The sequence below is a fragment of the Notolepis coatsorum genome (assembly GCF_963971535.1).
Source record: "Notolepis coatsorum genome assembly, chromosome: 8".
Lineage (NCBI taxonomy): Eukaryota > Metazoa > Chordata > Actinopteri > Aulopiformes > Paralepididae > Notolepis > Notolepis coatsorum.
This window is the reverse complement of record NC_140172.1, coordinates 146051690-146068664: the sequence shown is the minus strand read 5'-3', so window position 1 is coordinate 146068664 and position 16975 is coordinate 146051690. Positions and strand designations below refer to the sequence as shown.

At 45.7% G+C, this 16975-nt stretch overlaps 1 protein-coding gene across 1 annotated transcript in view; it reads right to left on the bottom strand.

The window, feature by feature from the left end:
* Window positions 1-15027, bottom strand: part of LOC311233627 (pleckstrin homology-like domain family B member 1) — a 105496-nt gene extending 90469 nt beyond the window's left edge. Inside the window, exon 1 of the mRNA XM_084320593.1 lies at window positions 14925-15027. Within this exon, the coding sequence (XP_084176719.1) occupies window positions 14925-14927 (3 nt within the window). The 5' untranslated portion in view covers window positions 14928-15027. The remainder of the gene's footprint in view (window positions 1-14924) is intronic.
* Window positions 15028-16975: the final 1948 nt, after the last annotated feature.

Genomic DNA, 16975 nt, shown 5'->3' with positions numbered 1-16975 from the left:
TTCAATTTCACTTATAACACAATGTTGAAAACATTTGTAGTTACTGCGGTCAGCTTCTGCAGGGCGGTGCAGCTTTGAGTAGTCATTGTGACGTCGTTGTTTGAATGTTCAGATGATCTCACAATGAGATCTATGTGACATGGACACCTGAACGGGTTGTCCTTTGACAGAATACCAGTAAAGTCATAGTTCCATCTCTGCTACCACTTTCTGACACACTGCCAGCGGCCATTTGACACTAATATGTATAGCCATAACAGCCTGCTTATGACATCTTGTCAAAAAAAAAAACCTCTTGCAGTTGAACAGAATATAGGCATGTGGTCAGTCATGGAACTGTGAAAATGACAGCCATTCTAAGAATTCCACTAACCCGTCACGACCAGGCCTTGGTGCCAGAGGCCATCAGGCTCCAGTACCGTGGGCATGGACTGCTGCCAGCAGCTGGAGAACTCTATCCTATTAGGAATGCCTGACCACTAACTGTGTCTGACTCTTAACCACCAAAGCCTGCGCACCCAGCCACCCACGCTCGGAGACCAATCCAAGTACTCCTGTCCGTCTTCGTCAGGGATGCGACAGCGTTAGCGATCTGTTTTGCATGTTTTTCCATTGGGTTTATCTCTTTTTTGGGGGGGGAACCCTTGCGAGCGCAGGGGGAGAACATGCAAACTCCACACAGAAAGGCCTGGGTGAGACCCCACCTGGGCATCTGGCAACCCGGCAACTTGGTCCCCCCAAGTGGGAATCGAACCCAGGACCTTCTTGCTGTGAGGCTGTAATTGCTCCCGATGAGCAGGTTGGCACCTTGCATGGTTGCATGGTGTGTGAATGTGTGAGTGGTAAAATGTGAGTAACAAATTGTAAAGCGCTTTGGATTAAAGAGCTATATAAAAAAGCAGCCATGTGAGGCGACAGTGTTAACCACTACACCACCATGTGACGAGTTTATGAAACGTTCAAAGTTACAACCGTCCAAGTGTTAAGAGGAAGCCGTCAGACCACAAACATTACTTTAACATAACTTTTGGACGTTTAAATGCTACACAAAACAGAAATCCCAGACTGTCACATAGAATGTGTGTTATTACTTACTATAGGGTCCCGACCCATAGTTTAGGAAAATAGGTATTAAGAGTATATAATCCTAATCCAAATTCACATCCCCGCCGTAAACCTACGGTGGGCTATAGCGCAGATTTCAGTAACTACTAGTGATAAAGAAATGCCATAGTTTGTCCCGGTTGACCTTTTTTTTCTCCACTTTTCTCCCCCATTTAAAATTTTTTCTCCCATCCCAATTTCATAGTATCCAATTCTTCCCTCCCCTGTCTTGAATGTTGCTAGACTATGCCTCCCACAGGTCGGTTGTAGTGAGGACAGAAGCCTTGCATCACGTGTCCCCTCCGGTACATGAGGAGGCAGCCTGTCGCATCTTTTCACCTGAACAGCGCGATCTCTCAGTGGCGAGGAGTAACGTGTGGGAGGCTCACGCTGCCCCCGCTACATCCTGCTTCCGCCGCACCGGCGTCACCAAACCGACCTGTAGGAGTCGCTGTCCACAACGTCCAGTCCCCACCCACCGGCTTTCCCACCCTCTAACACTCAGTGGTAGGTAGGAAATAGAGTTAGGGTTCCGGAATTCTGAACCATCCCTTTAATTAGGCTTCTTAAATGCACCTATAAACTGTTGGGAGCCAGATGTGTAGTATTTAACACAAACAGTGTTCTCTCTCGATTCAGTGCCAACAGTATGAACGTGAGAGTGTTTATATTGCAGGTGTTGCAGACAGGAGGTGATTCAATCAACTCACCATTTCCTCTCACCCATGACTCACCATGTCTCTCTCACACACACGCACACAGTTCACAGACACGCACACAGTTCACAGACACGCACACAGTTCACACACACACACACACACACACACACACACACACACACACACACACACACACACACACACACACACACACACACACACACACACACACACACACACACACACACACACACACACACACACACACACACACACACACACACACACACACACACACACACACACACACACACACACGCACGCACGCACACTTGCATGACTCACCATGTGTGTCTGCTCATAAACTGATATCCCCATTTTCACCCACATCTGGATGATAGTTTTACATTATGTCATACTTCATGCTGAGTTCAGAGAAATGTTTCGATAAACAGACACAACATCTAAGAGACATAACCGTTTGTCTTGTGTCTACAGGTTATTTATAGGCATTAATTGACAGAACTCTGCGTGGCCCACGAACCTGCAGTGATTACAACTACTAGGAATGTAGACCCGGGCAACTACCGCCCTGTTTCTATTCTTACCTCCATCTCGAAAGTCATGGAAAAAAGAGTCTACAAACAGGTCGAAAAGTACCTCGCGGAAAGAAATCTAATCTACGAATTCCAATCTGGCTTCAGAACATCCCACTCCACTCCACTGACACATGCCTTCTCTATTTGAACGACCACATCAAACAAGAGGTGGACGCGGGCAAATACTGCGGCATGGTCATGCTGGACCTCCAAAAGGCTTTCGACACTGTCAATCACTCCATTCTGATTGACAAGCTAAAAGCAATTGGTTTTGATAGTTTATCAGTGAGCAGGATGCAATCCTACCTGGAGGGGAGAGAACAGATGGTAGAGGTAAACGGTACCCTACCCTGTGGTGTTCCACAAGGAAGCATACTAGGACCGTTACTGTTCCTAATTTATGCAAATGACATGTCATCAGCTTGTGAATGCAACTTGTTCCTGTTCGTGGACGACTCAGCCCTGCTGGTCTCTGACAAGAACAAGTTACAGGTTGAACAAACCCTCAGCTCAGAACTCGGCAGAATCTGCACCTGGCTCGCTGATAACAAACTATCATTACACCTGGGTAAAACAGAGTCCATTCTCTTTGGATCAAATAACAAACTCAGCAAGGCCAACGGCTTCTCAGTTACAGTGGGTGACAATATTGTCACAAGGAAAGATGAAATGACATACCTGGGTTCCATCCTAGAGGCAAATATTTCCTGTGACAAGATGGCATCCAATGTAATCAAAAAAGTCAACCAACGAACAAGATTATTGTACCGGATCTCCTCTCTGGTAAACAAAAATACCCTGAAGACTCTAACAGGAGCACTCATTCAAGGGTACTATGACTATGCTTGCACCTCATGGTACCAAAGCACCTCAAAGGCACTAAAAGCAAGATTACAAACATCAAAAAAAAAAAACTGGTCAGACTACTGCTTGACCTTACTCCTAGAACCCACCTCACCCCTGCCCATTTTGACAACCTAGGATGGCTTGTAGACCAGGCCCATTGCAAGTTGCTGTACTCTGTCCTCTACTCTAAGGTAATGGAAAAGCGCCACAAGATACACTACACCACTAACTAAGGTACCCGTACATGACAAAATACTTCCCAAAGGTCAGTGAATTCCACGACCACAACACCCGAGGGAGTTCCACAAATCATGTCCAACCCAGATTCGTCTCAAACAAGGGACTAAACACGTTTAGTAATTATGCCACATCAATGTGGAACGCCCTACCCACAGCCGTAAACATTTTTGAATCACTACCCACTTTCAAAACCGCTCTTAAAGAGCACCTACACATTCGAAACTGGCCGCCGTAAATGTCTGAACCCCCCTTCTAATGTACAGTGCCCTCCCCCTCGTATGTATATATTCCCTGTTAGGATCTGTTTAACAGTACTGTATATTTGCATATCTTGTACATCACAAATGTAACAGTACTGTATATCTGTATGTCATGTATGCCATAAATGTCATGATTATATTAGATGATTAGATTAGATTATTATATCTGTATATCTGTATGTTGTGTATGTCATAAATGTCATTATGAATTGAAAATGGGGGACCCTGATGTAAACAAGACGAAAGTCTTTCTCTGGTCTGCATCCCCTTAACAATTGTGTGTGAGCTGTACTGTACCCATTCTGCAATCTGTTAATTAAAGTTTTCAATCAATCAATCAATGTCTGATCACTAAGTGTGTCTGCACAGACTACAACATATGACGACCAGTTAGGGTACCTTATGTATACTGCACCTGTGTATACTGTATACTTTACTTACTCATAGTATATTCAGATTCTAAGTGTTATTGACCATATTTATTGTAATGTATAATATAACTGATGGGGCATACAGACCCTCATCTGCACCTTTGATCACACTGCCTACTTGCTCATATTCACAGTTAATTATATTGTTTACACTGCTTATTTTGACTTTCTACTGTACTATAATTGTATTATGTCTTCTACTTGTACCTCCCCTCCCCCTCCCCCATGCTGCTATGATGCCTGCATTTCCCCAAGGGGATCAATAAAGGAATATATTAGCTTAATATCCTATTTGGACCCCTTGTCATTGAGGAACAGCCCTGCTGTAGACCCGTTAGATACACTCAGTTACTGGAGATGCTTGTCTGCTCTCATTGTACATTGTACACGGATGTTTTAACGCCATGTTGGGGGTGTCCTGGTAGGGTTGGGTACCATTCACATTTGAACCGATACCGATACCAGTACCAGTTCCTAGAATTTGCTATGGGTACCCAATGGTACCTTTTTTTCTGTACTTAACTCTCTCTGTAGTAACGCATTTTTTTTATTTCAGTTGTAAAGAAATAAGTTCAAACTTCTCAATTTCAACATTGTTCTATATTTAGAACATTTTGTTATTTATTGTTGCAACAGACCACACAAAATAAATCGCATGATCATGTATTATTTTTTAAATGTTTAAATATCAACACTATCTGGCCATCCTCAGTGAATATTATCAAACTCCTCTGACCTCGTCTGGTCTTTCCAAAGACCCAAGAGACGGGAGACGAGGCATAGGGCGGCTGGGTGGCGCAGCAGACATTGCACTCGTCACCAACGCAAGAGACACCGGGTTCGACTCCGGCTGTCGGCGTTGCCTCCGGCTTGGGCCGGCCGTCATACTAACTCAATTGGCAGAGTTAGCGGGTGGAAGTCGATGGGTGGTAATCTGGACGTTGTGGACAGCGACTCCTACAGGTCGGTTGGGGGACGCCTGCACAGCAGAGACAGGAAAATAGCGGGGGTAGTGTGAGCCTCCCATACGTTACACCTCGCCAAATGAGAGTCCGCGCTGGCAGGTGAAAAGATGTGACAGGCTGCCTCCACATGTATCGGAGGGGACATGTGATGCAAGGTTTCTATCCTCCCTACAACCGACCAGTGGGGGGCATATGTGAGAAACGTTCAAGACAGGGGAGGGGAGAATTGGAAACAGCGAAATTGGGATGGGAGAAAATTGAAAAATAAGGAGAAAAAGTGGATAAAAAAAAAGACGAGAGGGGAGAATTGGCATGGCTAAATTGGGAAGGGAGAAAAATAGAAAAAGAGGAGAAAAAGAGGCATAGACTTCAAATATTCATTATTTCAGAAGAAAAAAAGCTTGCATACCAAAGAGTATATTTTGATAGTGTATTTACATAATGTTTTTGCAACCAAGCTAGTGATCTGTAGGCCTATCCGCTTCCATCAATTTGTGCTAAGCTAAGCTAGTGGTCTGTATCCGCTTCCATTCATTTGTGCTAAGCTAGTGATCTGTATCCGCTTTGATTCATTTGTGCTAAGGTAAGCTAGTGGTCTGTATCCGCTTCCATTCATTTGTGCTAAGCTAGGCTAGTGGTATGTATCCGCTTCCATTCATTTGTGCTAAGCTAGGCTAGTGGTCTGTATCCGCTTCCATTGATTTGAGACGGTGAGCGTGTCTACCATAACGCCGGCATCTTCTTTAACCTGCGATGGGCTCAGCAGCACCTCTCCGGGTCTCCGACGCCTCATCAGATGAGGAGACGAGAGAGAGAGGAGCCACCCAGCTGTCTGGAAACAATCACCCCCACTGTGTTGAGTGTCTGAGGACGCCCTGACTCAGAGAACACAACATCCCTCTGTCCTCCCGGCTCTCAAACCCACGGGCTGTCAGCACGCTGCACCCCCCGCTTAGCTCTGATCCCCATCCACACACTCAGACCAGGGCTGACGGGAGGCCACTGGACTGTGTTCGGTTATGGTTATTATGGTTCACAATTTCTCTCTCGCTCTCTCACACACAATATACAGTATGTGCATGCTGTACACACACACACAATAGCATACAAGTGCATTCCTGATAATTTGACAGGCTACTGGACAGTATGCGGAAATGTTACAGTCTCCCCACACACGCACGCGCACACACACACACACACACACACACACACACACACGCTGTGTGAAATATGGAGCGTCTTGGTTGATTGACAGGCAAGACCCCCGGAAAGCCTCAACGGCAACACTTGGGGGGCGGTCTCTGTAAGAAGCTGTTCAGAATTATTTACCACAAACAAAATGCCATTTAGAAGCTTACCGTCTCCATTACTCAACTTGTAAAACATTCAATCACAGATGACTGAGTGTTGAGAACACTGAAGCACTATGTGTAGGTAGAGACTATAGGGTTGAAAACAGATTGGACTGGTGTGTGCAGTGGCGGACTGGCCATCGGGACGTTCGGGACGAATCCCGATGGGCCGGAACCAAAGTGGGCTGGCCCAAAAAAAAAAAAAAAAAAAAAAAAAAAAACCCTTTTTTTTTTTTTTTTTTTTTTTTTTTGGGGGGGCCAGTGTGTGGGCCACTAATGTGGGCCGGTGTGTGGGCCACTAATGTGGGCCGGTGTGTGGGCCAGTGTGTGGGCCAGTGTGTGGGCCACTAATGTGGGCCAGTGTGTGGGCCGGTGTGTGAGTCGGTGTGTGGGCCACTAATATGGGCCAGTGTGTGGGCCAGTGTGTGGGCCAGTGTGTGGGCCAGTATGTGGGCCGGTGTGTAGGCCGGTGTGTGGGCCGGTGTGTGGGCCAGTGTGTGGGCCAGTGTGTGGGCCACTAATGTGGGCCAGTGTGTGGGCCGGTGTGTGAGTCGGTGTGTGGGCCACTAATGTGGGCCAGTGTGTGGGCCAGTGTGTGGGCCAGTGTGTGGGCCAGTATGTGGGCCGGTGTGTGGGCCGGTGTGTGGGCCAGTATGTGGGCCAGTATGTGGGCCGGTGTGTGGGCCAGTATGTGGGCCAGTGTGTGGGCCAGTGTGTGGGCCACTAATGTGGGCCAGTATGTGGGCCGGTGTGTGAGTCGGTGTGTGGGCCACTAATGTGGGCCAGTGTGTGGGCCAGTGTGTGGGCCAGTGTGTGGGCCAGTATGTGGGCCGGTGTGTGGGCCGGTGTGTGGGCCAGTATGTGGGCCAGTGTGTGGGCCGGTGTGTGGGCCAGTGTGTGAGTCGGTGTGTGGGCCACTAATGTGGGCCAGTGTGTGGGCCGGTGTGTGGGCCAGTATGTGGGCCGGTGTGTGGGCCGGTGTGTGGGCCACTATGGGCCAGTATGTGGGCCAGTGTGTGGGCCAGTGTGTGGGCCACTAATGTGGGCCAGTATGTGGGCCGGTGTGTGAGTCGGTGTGTGGGCCACTAATGTGGGCCAGTGTGTGGGCCAGTGTGTGGGCCAGTGTGTGGGCCAGTATGTGGGCCGGTGTGTGGGCCGGTGTGTGGGCCAGTATGTGGGCCAGTGTGTGGGCCGGTGTGTGGGCCAGTGTGTGAGTCGGTGTGTGGGCCAGTGTGTGGGCCAGTGTGTGGGCCGGTGTGTGGGCCAGTATGTGGGCCGGTGTGTGGGCCGGTGTGTGGGCCAGTATGTGGGCCATTGTGTGGGCCGGCAATAAAACAATAAACAAGTTGCATAAACTAAATCAGATTAAAAATGATCACAGTTCTGGTTTGCCTTAAGATGCAGTTTAAGATGGGTCTTGAACATGGAGTATGTAGGGCACTCTCTAATCACAACTGGTAGGCTATTCCAGTAGTTACCACCTTTAACAGAGAACACAGTTTTTGCAAAGGTAGTATACCGAAAAGGCACCTTACAGTCCCCTCTACTGATGGCCCTGGTGGTAATGCCAGTGTCTGCTTTCTGTTGGATGAACTCATTCAATGGGGGAGGGGCAAGTCCATGCAGAACCTTGTTGCATGTTATGTTTTTCTAAAACATTACAGTGATGAAATGAAATTGGTTTCCTATCAAATACTTTTATGGCTTTTTTGTAGAGTAATTCTATTGGTGTAAGAGTAGTGACATATGAAAGAGACCAGTTGATAAAACAGTACTCGATGTGTGATAAAATCATTGAATGCAGAAACATCCTTGCAGCATTAACTGGCAGGCAGGGCCTGATCTGCCTGAAGTTTTCGATGTTAAACTTGACTGTTTGTCACTTTCTTCACATGACTTTTTGAAGGTGTGTAGAGTCCAATGTGACCCCAAGATACTTGAATTAATGGGATAATCCTTATGTTCCCCGGGTCCTATGTTCCCCGGGTCCTATGTTCCCCGCTTGATTGATTAATAGATTGACATTTTTATTAATTTCTATTATTTTATTAATTATGAATGTCCGCCTTGTTTCGAACTGGTTAAGCTTAGGCCCTCTTTCGAACTGGTTACGGTTAGAGTTTGGAATCAGGGCTGGTGGTCTAAAAATTTCAATCAATCAAAGCGGGGAACATAGAACCCGGGGAACATAGGACCCGGGGAACATAGGACCCGGGGAACATAGACATGCTCCCGAATTAATGTACAATGTCCAGCTCCGCCTCTCCCAGAAACACATTAGAGTGAGTGACCTCTACTGGTGACTTTGTGAACATCATAGACACTGTTTTCTTGGTGTTAAGTGAAAGACATGCTTTTGTTTTTGTCTTGAATGAGACATGAGACATCAGTGAATGAGATTCACGTTTCCTCCCAACCGCGGTAGTAGGCCTAGAAGCGCAGAAATGGAGAAAAAAAAAAAAAAAAAAGTGGAGCTGAAAAAGCTAGAATAAAAAAACAAAAATTGCTAGTAAAAGACGCAGAACAATGTTCTAAAATTACAGACATGTTTAGTAGAGGAAGGGCTCTCGTTAGAGTAGCTGCTGCTGCTAATAATGATGAAGTTCAAGTGGAAGGAACCAACAGTAACATGACAGGTGCGTGCAGTAGCCTAGTGCATATTCTACTGTTGGTGTCTGCCGGATCATGAGGGCTAGCTAGCCTATACTAGCTCTTGCAGTGATTTCAGTCATTCTATTACAAGACAATGTGCTTTCCGTATTCCTGATTCCTTACAGCACGTGGACATAAATAGTCGTGACTCGTGAAGTTTTTTCTCTGACTAAAAGTTTAGTTAGCAATGTTAGGACTAGTGCCCACCACAGCATCAGAAGCTAAAGTGCTAACCTAGAGAGCCAATCAGAACCTAGGACGGGCTGCAAATTAATCGGCTACTAATATTATAATAGTAAATACTAAAATAAAATACTATTATGTTCCCTTCCAAATTTTCATGTTGATATAATATTGGTAATCTAATTGATTGAATTGATTAGTTGCCATTTTACATGCTTAAATAAGATGTACCTTAGAATTCCCAACTGTTAGCCATGTTCTCGATATGATTAGTCTCATCTACATGTTTGTAAATAACCACAGCTAACTAGCTTAAGCTAACAACTCGGTCAACTACTACCCCGTAGTTAAACAAATGTGATTGCATATAACAGCTAACTGCTACAGCTAAGTTGGTAGTTAGCCTATTCCATTAATGTTGAATGTATTTATGAAGGTTGTTGATGGTGGTTGGCGCTGAATAGCAGACATGATTCCGTCAGTCTGCCACAGGGCAGCTGTGTTTGCTGATGCTGCTCATGACCACCAGTAGCGTGTGTGAGTGTGAATGCAGAGAGAGAGAGAGAGAGAGAGAGAGAGAGAGAGAGAGAGAGAGAGAGAGAGAGAGAGAGAGAGAGAGAGAGAGAGAGAGAGAGAGAGAGATGGCAAGCAGCCATGATGAAGTTGAGCTTCATCCAGTAGAATGAAAACGTTTATAAAAGACACCTAGATCATGACATTACTTTTCAAATTGTGTATTATAATGTGTATATTTTAGTGATGTCCGATATTATCGGCCTACCGATATTGGCATTCAAATGTGATATCGGAAATTATCTGTATCTGTTTTCAAAAAAAGAAAAATTTAATATCTTTATTTTTTATATTTATTTAACCTTTATTTACCCAGGCAGCGTGTAGCTTTATGCCAAGCAAGCAGTGCAAAAATTTACCGTAGTGGCATGCAGTAATGCGCCTTTCATTTTCCGCCGCCCAGCGCCCAGGTCGCGCGGAAATAGGCTGTCTATTGCCATTCTCTTTGACAAACTCTAACCTTAACCAGCTCCTTAACAACGCCTAAACTTAACCGTTCTAACCTTAACCAACTCCGAAACAATGCCTAACCTTAACCTTAACCTTAGAAATTATATTGCCATTCTCTTTGACAAACTCTAACCTTAACCAGCTCCTTAACAGCGCCTAAACTTAACCGTTCTAACCTTAACCAACTCCGAAACAATGCCTAACCTTAATCGGCGAAAGAATACACGTTAAAAAAAAATCACGTTAAAAAATATTTTTGATGGGATTCGAACTCGCCAGCAAACAAGCCATAGGATCCACAGCCATGTGTCCTTGCCAATTGAGCTATTTGCTAGATACTGAATAAGGGGCGGTGACTTATATATATTGAGCTCCGCTCGTGTCGCATGCGCGGGCACCTCGCGCGAGCACGCCGGCGCACGCACGCACCTGAGCGAGCACGCCGCCGCCGGTGCACGCACGGTAGCATTTGTCTGAAAAGAAGGGCGCTTTACCGCACTAGCGTGCGGTGACGAATGCGGAAGCATTTTTGCACTGCTTGCTTGGCATTAACGTACAGGCACCCAGGCAAGCAAGTAAGAACAAATTCTGATTTTATTTATTGTCAAAAGTATGCATAATGTTGTGTTAATTCCACAACAAGAGATATGTAATGTTAATTACCTGAAATTATTCGTTTTTTGGGGGGGAAACCCTGCATATATTGGTATCGGTTGATATCGGTATCGGAAATTTAAGTGTTGGACTATATCGGATATCGGTAAAAAAGCCAATATCGAACATCCCTAGTATATTTGTATCTTCTTCCTTACTGCCCCCACTACTGGGTCCATCACTACTAGCACAGATTTCAACTTTATTTTCAATTCTAGTGAAGATAACATGTTTTTCTCTATTGGATGAAATGGTGCAGCGATAAAAACATTGTATTCAAACATTTTATTCAATAAAGCCTCAACAAAGAGTTGGAACAGCATACAGAATATAGATGTGATGTCAGTCTGAATCAGAGCATTCTCTGCCTCATTGAATTCTGAAGAAAATCAGATTCCAATGAACCCTCAAATTCTGAAAATGGGAGTAGTCACCACTCACCAACTTCCCCATCTTCTCTAGTCACCCCCACACCTTCTATTTGAGCCATGACTTCTCAGCAGAGCCCAGACAAAACTTCCCTTTTCCTATCAACTCTGCTAATACTGAGTCACTATTGAGAGAGAGAGAGAGAGAGAGAGAGAGAGAGAGAGAGAGAGAGAGAGAGAGAGAGAGAGAGAGAGAGAGAGAGAGAGAGAGAGAGAGAGACTGAGAGAGACTGAGAGACTGAGAGAGACTGAGAGACTGAGAGAGACTGAGAGAGACTGAGAGACTGAGAGAGACTGAGAGACTGAGAGAGACTGAGAGAGACTGAGAGAGACTGAGACTCTTGGAATGGGTGTCTGGGAGGAAGTGGGGGGTCTTTCGATGTTGATTAAACGGCAAGCAACTAATGTCATGTGTGCCAAATTAAAGGACAATAAATCCAATCTAACTGAAATTGTGTAGCACAGACCTTTCTATGGATCAAAACCTCAATATTATTATGGTGTAGTTAATACTTCATGTATCCTTAATCCCTAGGCTAATGAGGCACTAAGATGTTACTAAAAAGTAAAAAGCCAAAGTAACGGTATATGTATGTGTGTGTGTGTGTGTGTGTGTGTGTGTGTGTGTGTGTGTGTGCACTGTGCACGAGTGCACATCTAGGGGCGGGGTGTAGATTTGGTCTCCCTGATGTTGACTCCTTAGCCACAGCCTTGGGTTGTTTAATACTGGACAAGTGTTTCATAACGGCCATTGTGTGGGCCGGTTTCGGGGCCGGTGCGTGGGCCGGTGTGTGGGCCGGTGTGTGGGCTGGTGCATCTGAATGTCCCGGGCTGAATTTGTGTCCCAGTCCGCCACTGGGTGTGTGCCCGTGTTCTTAAGGGTTTCATTTGTATAAATGCACCATTATTCATTTGGAAGAAATCACTGGCGATTGCGTTCACGTTGATTATACAGACATCCTCGGAATTAAATAATTATAATAATAAATACGACAATATTTGTATCATTAACAATTACATTTACATTTATAGTCATGACTCAACAAGGCATCGTGATGTCCGAAAATAAATAAAGGCACTAGTACACAAACACTTGGTGAGGATGTATACGGAGCTGCGCGCTCCTGGGCAGCTGCGCTCAGCGTGTGCACAGGAGTGAGGACCAGTACCGCGACCATGTGGACCTATTCGCAGAGAGCGATGAGTACCAAGACCTGTGCAATACCCTGGAGCCGGCACTGAGGAGCCGGACCAGACGCTCAAACCCTGTGCCACCACACGTCCAGGGACTGCCCACCTTGGGCACGTGTGCACTCGATCCACCGTCGAGTGCATCATCGGACTGCTGAGGAGGCACTGGATGTGTTGGAGCAGCTGACACACCTCAGACAACCCTGAGCCCACTGTTCCTCCTCCAGTGGCCAGCATCTCTATCCTGTCTTTTGAGATTCTTTTTTTGGACTCTGATTTCACATGAGCCCATTTCTATTTCACTTCAGCCACTGTGCGCTCCTCTCCCGAGGCCACGTTAAACTCACCCGTTATCTCGCCCCATGCTGCTTTTTCTGGGTGGCCTTGTACCCGTATTGACACTACTAAATAAGATGTCACGCTAAGATGTCATGTTCTACAGAATGGCTTACTACTAAAGTGTCTTTAAACCTGTATCGCTGTACATATTAATACTAAATGCATCTGATGAGCACTATTACTCAGTAGTATTTATATATTTTATACCCAGTTTAATCACCTGTACATTGTATGTTACTATTGCACTTTACTGTTACATTTTTACTCTGGTTAGATGCCAAACTTATTTTCGTTGTAATGTATGTGCTGTATGATGACAATAAATGTGAATGCAGGTGTACGAGAATGCGCTTTCAGTTGAAGAATGAGTGACGTTCTTCATTCAGAGGATCGCAGCTGAGATCACGTGGGGTGGGCTATTTTACGAACACCTTTTCACGCGTTCAGGCATCCGGAGGAGGAATTTCGTAAATGTGTTGGTACAAACTACTCATGAAGATAGTTGCGAAGATAGTTACGTATACTTTTGATCGTGAGGTCCAATGTTGTTTTTTGTTAAGGATGTTAATTCTTCAGTTCACCGTTTTTTTGTGATCTCTTTCTCTTAAACAGTACTGTATATTTGTATGTCTTGCATGTCATAAGTGTCTGGATGAAACAGTACTGTATATCTGTATGTCATGTATGTCATAAATTATCCTGATGAATTGAAAATGGGGGACCCTGATGTAAACAAGACAAAAGTCTTTCTCTGGTCTGCGTCCCCTTAACAATTGTTTGTATTGAGCCGTACTGTATTGTACCCATTCTGCAATCTGTTAATAAAGTGTTCAATCAATCAATCAATCAATCAATCACTGGACTGTGTCTATCGTTCTGCCCTCAGATGTATTACTGGTGACAGGTATGACACCAAACACTGTGTTCTTCATGAAAAGGTTGGATGGCCTTCTCTAGTCAAAAGGCGTAACCGCCATTGGTATTTGTTTATTTTTAAAGCCCTTATTGGTAGAGACTAGGGCTGAAAACACTGAAACACTAGGGCTGAAACACTGAAGCACTATTTGTAAATAGAGTGAATGATCCACCGTCAACTCTGAGTAGTGAACAACAGAATCATTTCTGGAGCGATTTATTCTTCCCAAAATAATTTACAGTACTACTGAGTAACAGTGCTAATCAGATGTCATCACTGTACACTGTGATAGAGGTATAAAGACACTATGGTAGTAAGTCATAATGGTCAGCAGCGTAACTAGTAACCAGCAGTGTAACTAGCAGCTTAAAATACTAGTACAATTAAAACAAACGTGTTTCGGCAACATGCCTTCATCAGGGTTACACAGACACACACAGACACACACACACGTGTGCAGAAACCCACGTGTGCAAAAGCCCACATAGGCGCAGACACGCACCTCAGACTCATGGCTGACAGCATGACAGACTATAGTGGGACAGTATGCTGTAACATGACACAGTCTCACTAGCATGCATGCACACAAACACATGTGCAGAAAAATAATATATATATATATATATATAAAAGTATGCGTGCACACACACACACACACATTTCACCCATACCTTGCACACACACAGCTGGGGGAAATAAAACAGTCACAAGCTCATTTAATTCAGGCCTTAACTCTGCAACATGTAATTATGTGGGGTAGTCATGCCCTTCAGGTCCGACCATAGCCTTCTGAAAATAGACACACAGCCAGCCACATAGTCTGGCCTGCTTGTACTTTCACTCTGAAATAACTTTGAATTGAATACGCATACGAGTAGAGAAAAGGAGGTACAAGAGACGTGTGGATATTTAAAAACCTAAACATCACCTGGTAAAAGGTTAATAAGGGGGGGGGGGGGGGTAGAAATTGAGGATTATAATAACTGACGGTTACTGGAGATTCTCTGAAGTACACAGTTGTGACAGATATTCTGTCAACAGCAGTTCACCGGGTTGGTTCACAGACGCTCAGCGACACTCACCATTCCTTCAGTCCCAGAGTGTCCCGGTCGGGTCCATGGTGTCCGTCCGCGAGGATATTAGTCCATAGACACACAGTGTCCGCACCGTGTTGTTTATGTCTCGTCTCCAGCTTAGTTCATTCAGTCACTGAGGACAGACACCACACCACCAGCTCCTCCCCCTCCACACCACCAGCTCCTCCCCCGCCACACCACGACCAGCTCCTCCCCCTCTACACCACGACCAGCTCCTCCCCCTCCACACCACCAGCTCCTCCCCCTCCACACCACCAGCTCCTCCCCCTCCACACCACCAGCTCCTCCCCCGCCACACCACCAGCTCCTCCCCCTCCACACCATGACCAGCTCCTCCCCTCCACACCACGACCAGCTCCTCCCCCTCCACACCACCAGCTCCTCCCCCTCCACACCACCAGCTCCTCCCCCGCCACACCACCAGCTCCTCCCCCTCCACACCACCAGCTCCTCCCCCTCCACACCACCAGCTCCTCCCCCTCCACACCACCATCTCCTCCCCCTCCACACCACGATTAGATTCTTAATTTTTTTATTTATTTTTTTACTACTTTGTTAATTAATACCCTAGTTACAGTACAGCAACCAAATTAAACTGTATCAAGTCAACTGAAAATGTGAATAGTATGAAAAAAATTTAAAATTTTCAAAAAAAAAGAATTCTCCTGCGAAATAAGCTGTGACCTGCACCTCAAATAATCGGAATCGAGAATCGTTCAGAACAGGAATCGATATGGAGAATCGGAATCGGAACCGGAATCGTTCAAATCCAAACGATGCCCAACCCTACTCACACTCCAGGATAAAGGTCACAGCCACCGCGCCCAGCTTTGATCCAAGACTTCCTCCGAGTTTTCCTCAAAATCCACCCGGCCTCTCTCTCGCTCCGCCTGAAGCTATAGCGTACGTTCGGCGCAAAAGCCACGTGAGGCTCTGCCGCTCGTGGAGACAGACTCGTATGGTTGAACTCTTTACGTTCTATACACTATTCATGAAAGGATATCACTTCCGGGTCAAGTAAAAGAGTGCAAGTCGTGAACTCGCTCTCGCCGACGCTCCCACCGACGGGAGGTCAAAACAGGCGGGAATACTACCTTTGATGGCCGGAGCCTTGGGAGCCGAGAGACCGCCAGCTCTGCCGCACGGAGCAGAGTACTATTCAGCGATACTCTCTGCCTCTTTAGTGTGGATTACTGAAGCAGGCATGGAGCAGAGTACTATTAGCTATACTGGAGCAGAGTACTATTAGCTATACTCTCTGCCTCTCTGCCTCTCTGCCCCTCTGCCCCTCTGTCTCTCTGCCCCTCTGCCTCTCTGCCCCTCTGCCTCTCTGCCTCTCTGCAGGCACGGGCAGTTCCAGGAGGTCCGGGGGACCGGTGTTACACATGGAAACGTGGCGTGGGAGTAGGAGATGGAAAAGACCTTGTGTCTTCCAGCTGGCTTCCTGTACGGAGCGCTGCGCTGTTGACTAAACAAAAGAGGGGCTTTCCCACGTAGAGAAAACCTTTTTGAAAAGTGATCCAGTCTAGATTAGTAGACTATGTGGTTTTACTACAGTAGTGCAGAGGCAGTGTGGTAACCAGTAGTTAATGACATAAGTTCAATTACTAGTTTAACTACAATTTGCAGGAGTTGGGTGGGTGGTACGTTGACATTTAGTCATTTAGCGACTTACACATTGTGAACAAGAAGTCAGCAGGAAGGGTGCAACTCTGGCAGATCAGGGTCAGTGGTGTTGTTGGTCAAATAGTGTCGAACATGAGTGTTACATAGAATTACAGTGTTGAGTGTTACATAGAATTATAGACATGTTAGCATGATAGGTAATAGTATAGTAGCATAGTAGTAAGGTTAAAGTAATAGTTAAAAAATAATATATCCAGATATTGATTGAAGAAGTGTGTTTCTAGTCGACGGTGGAAAATTGGCCACGTTACAGCTCTCCTGACTTCTCTTTGATGAACTTAGATAGTTAATTACAAAATACATATTCCCCTAGAAATCTAGCATTTTCCTGATTCCAACCTCACAACTGC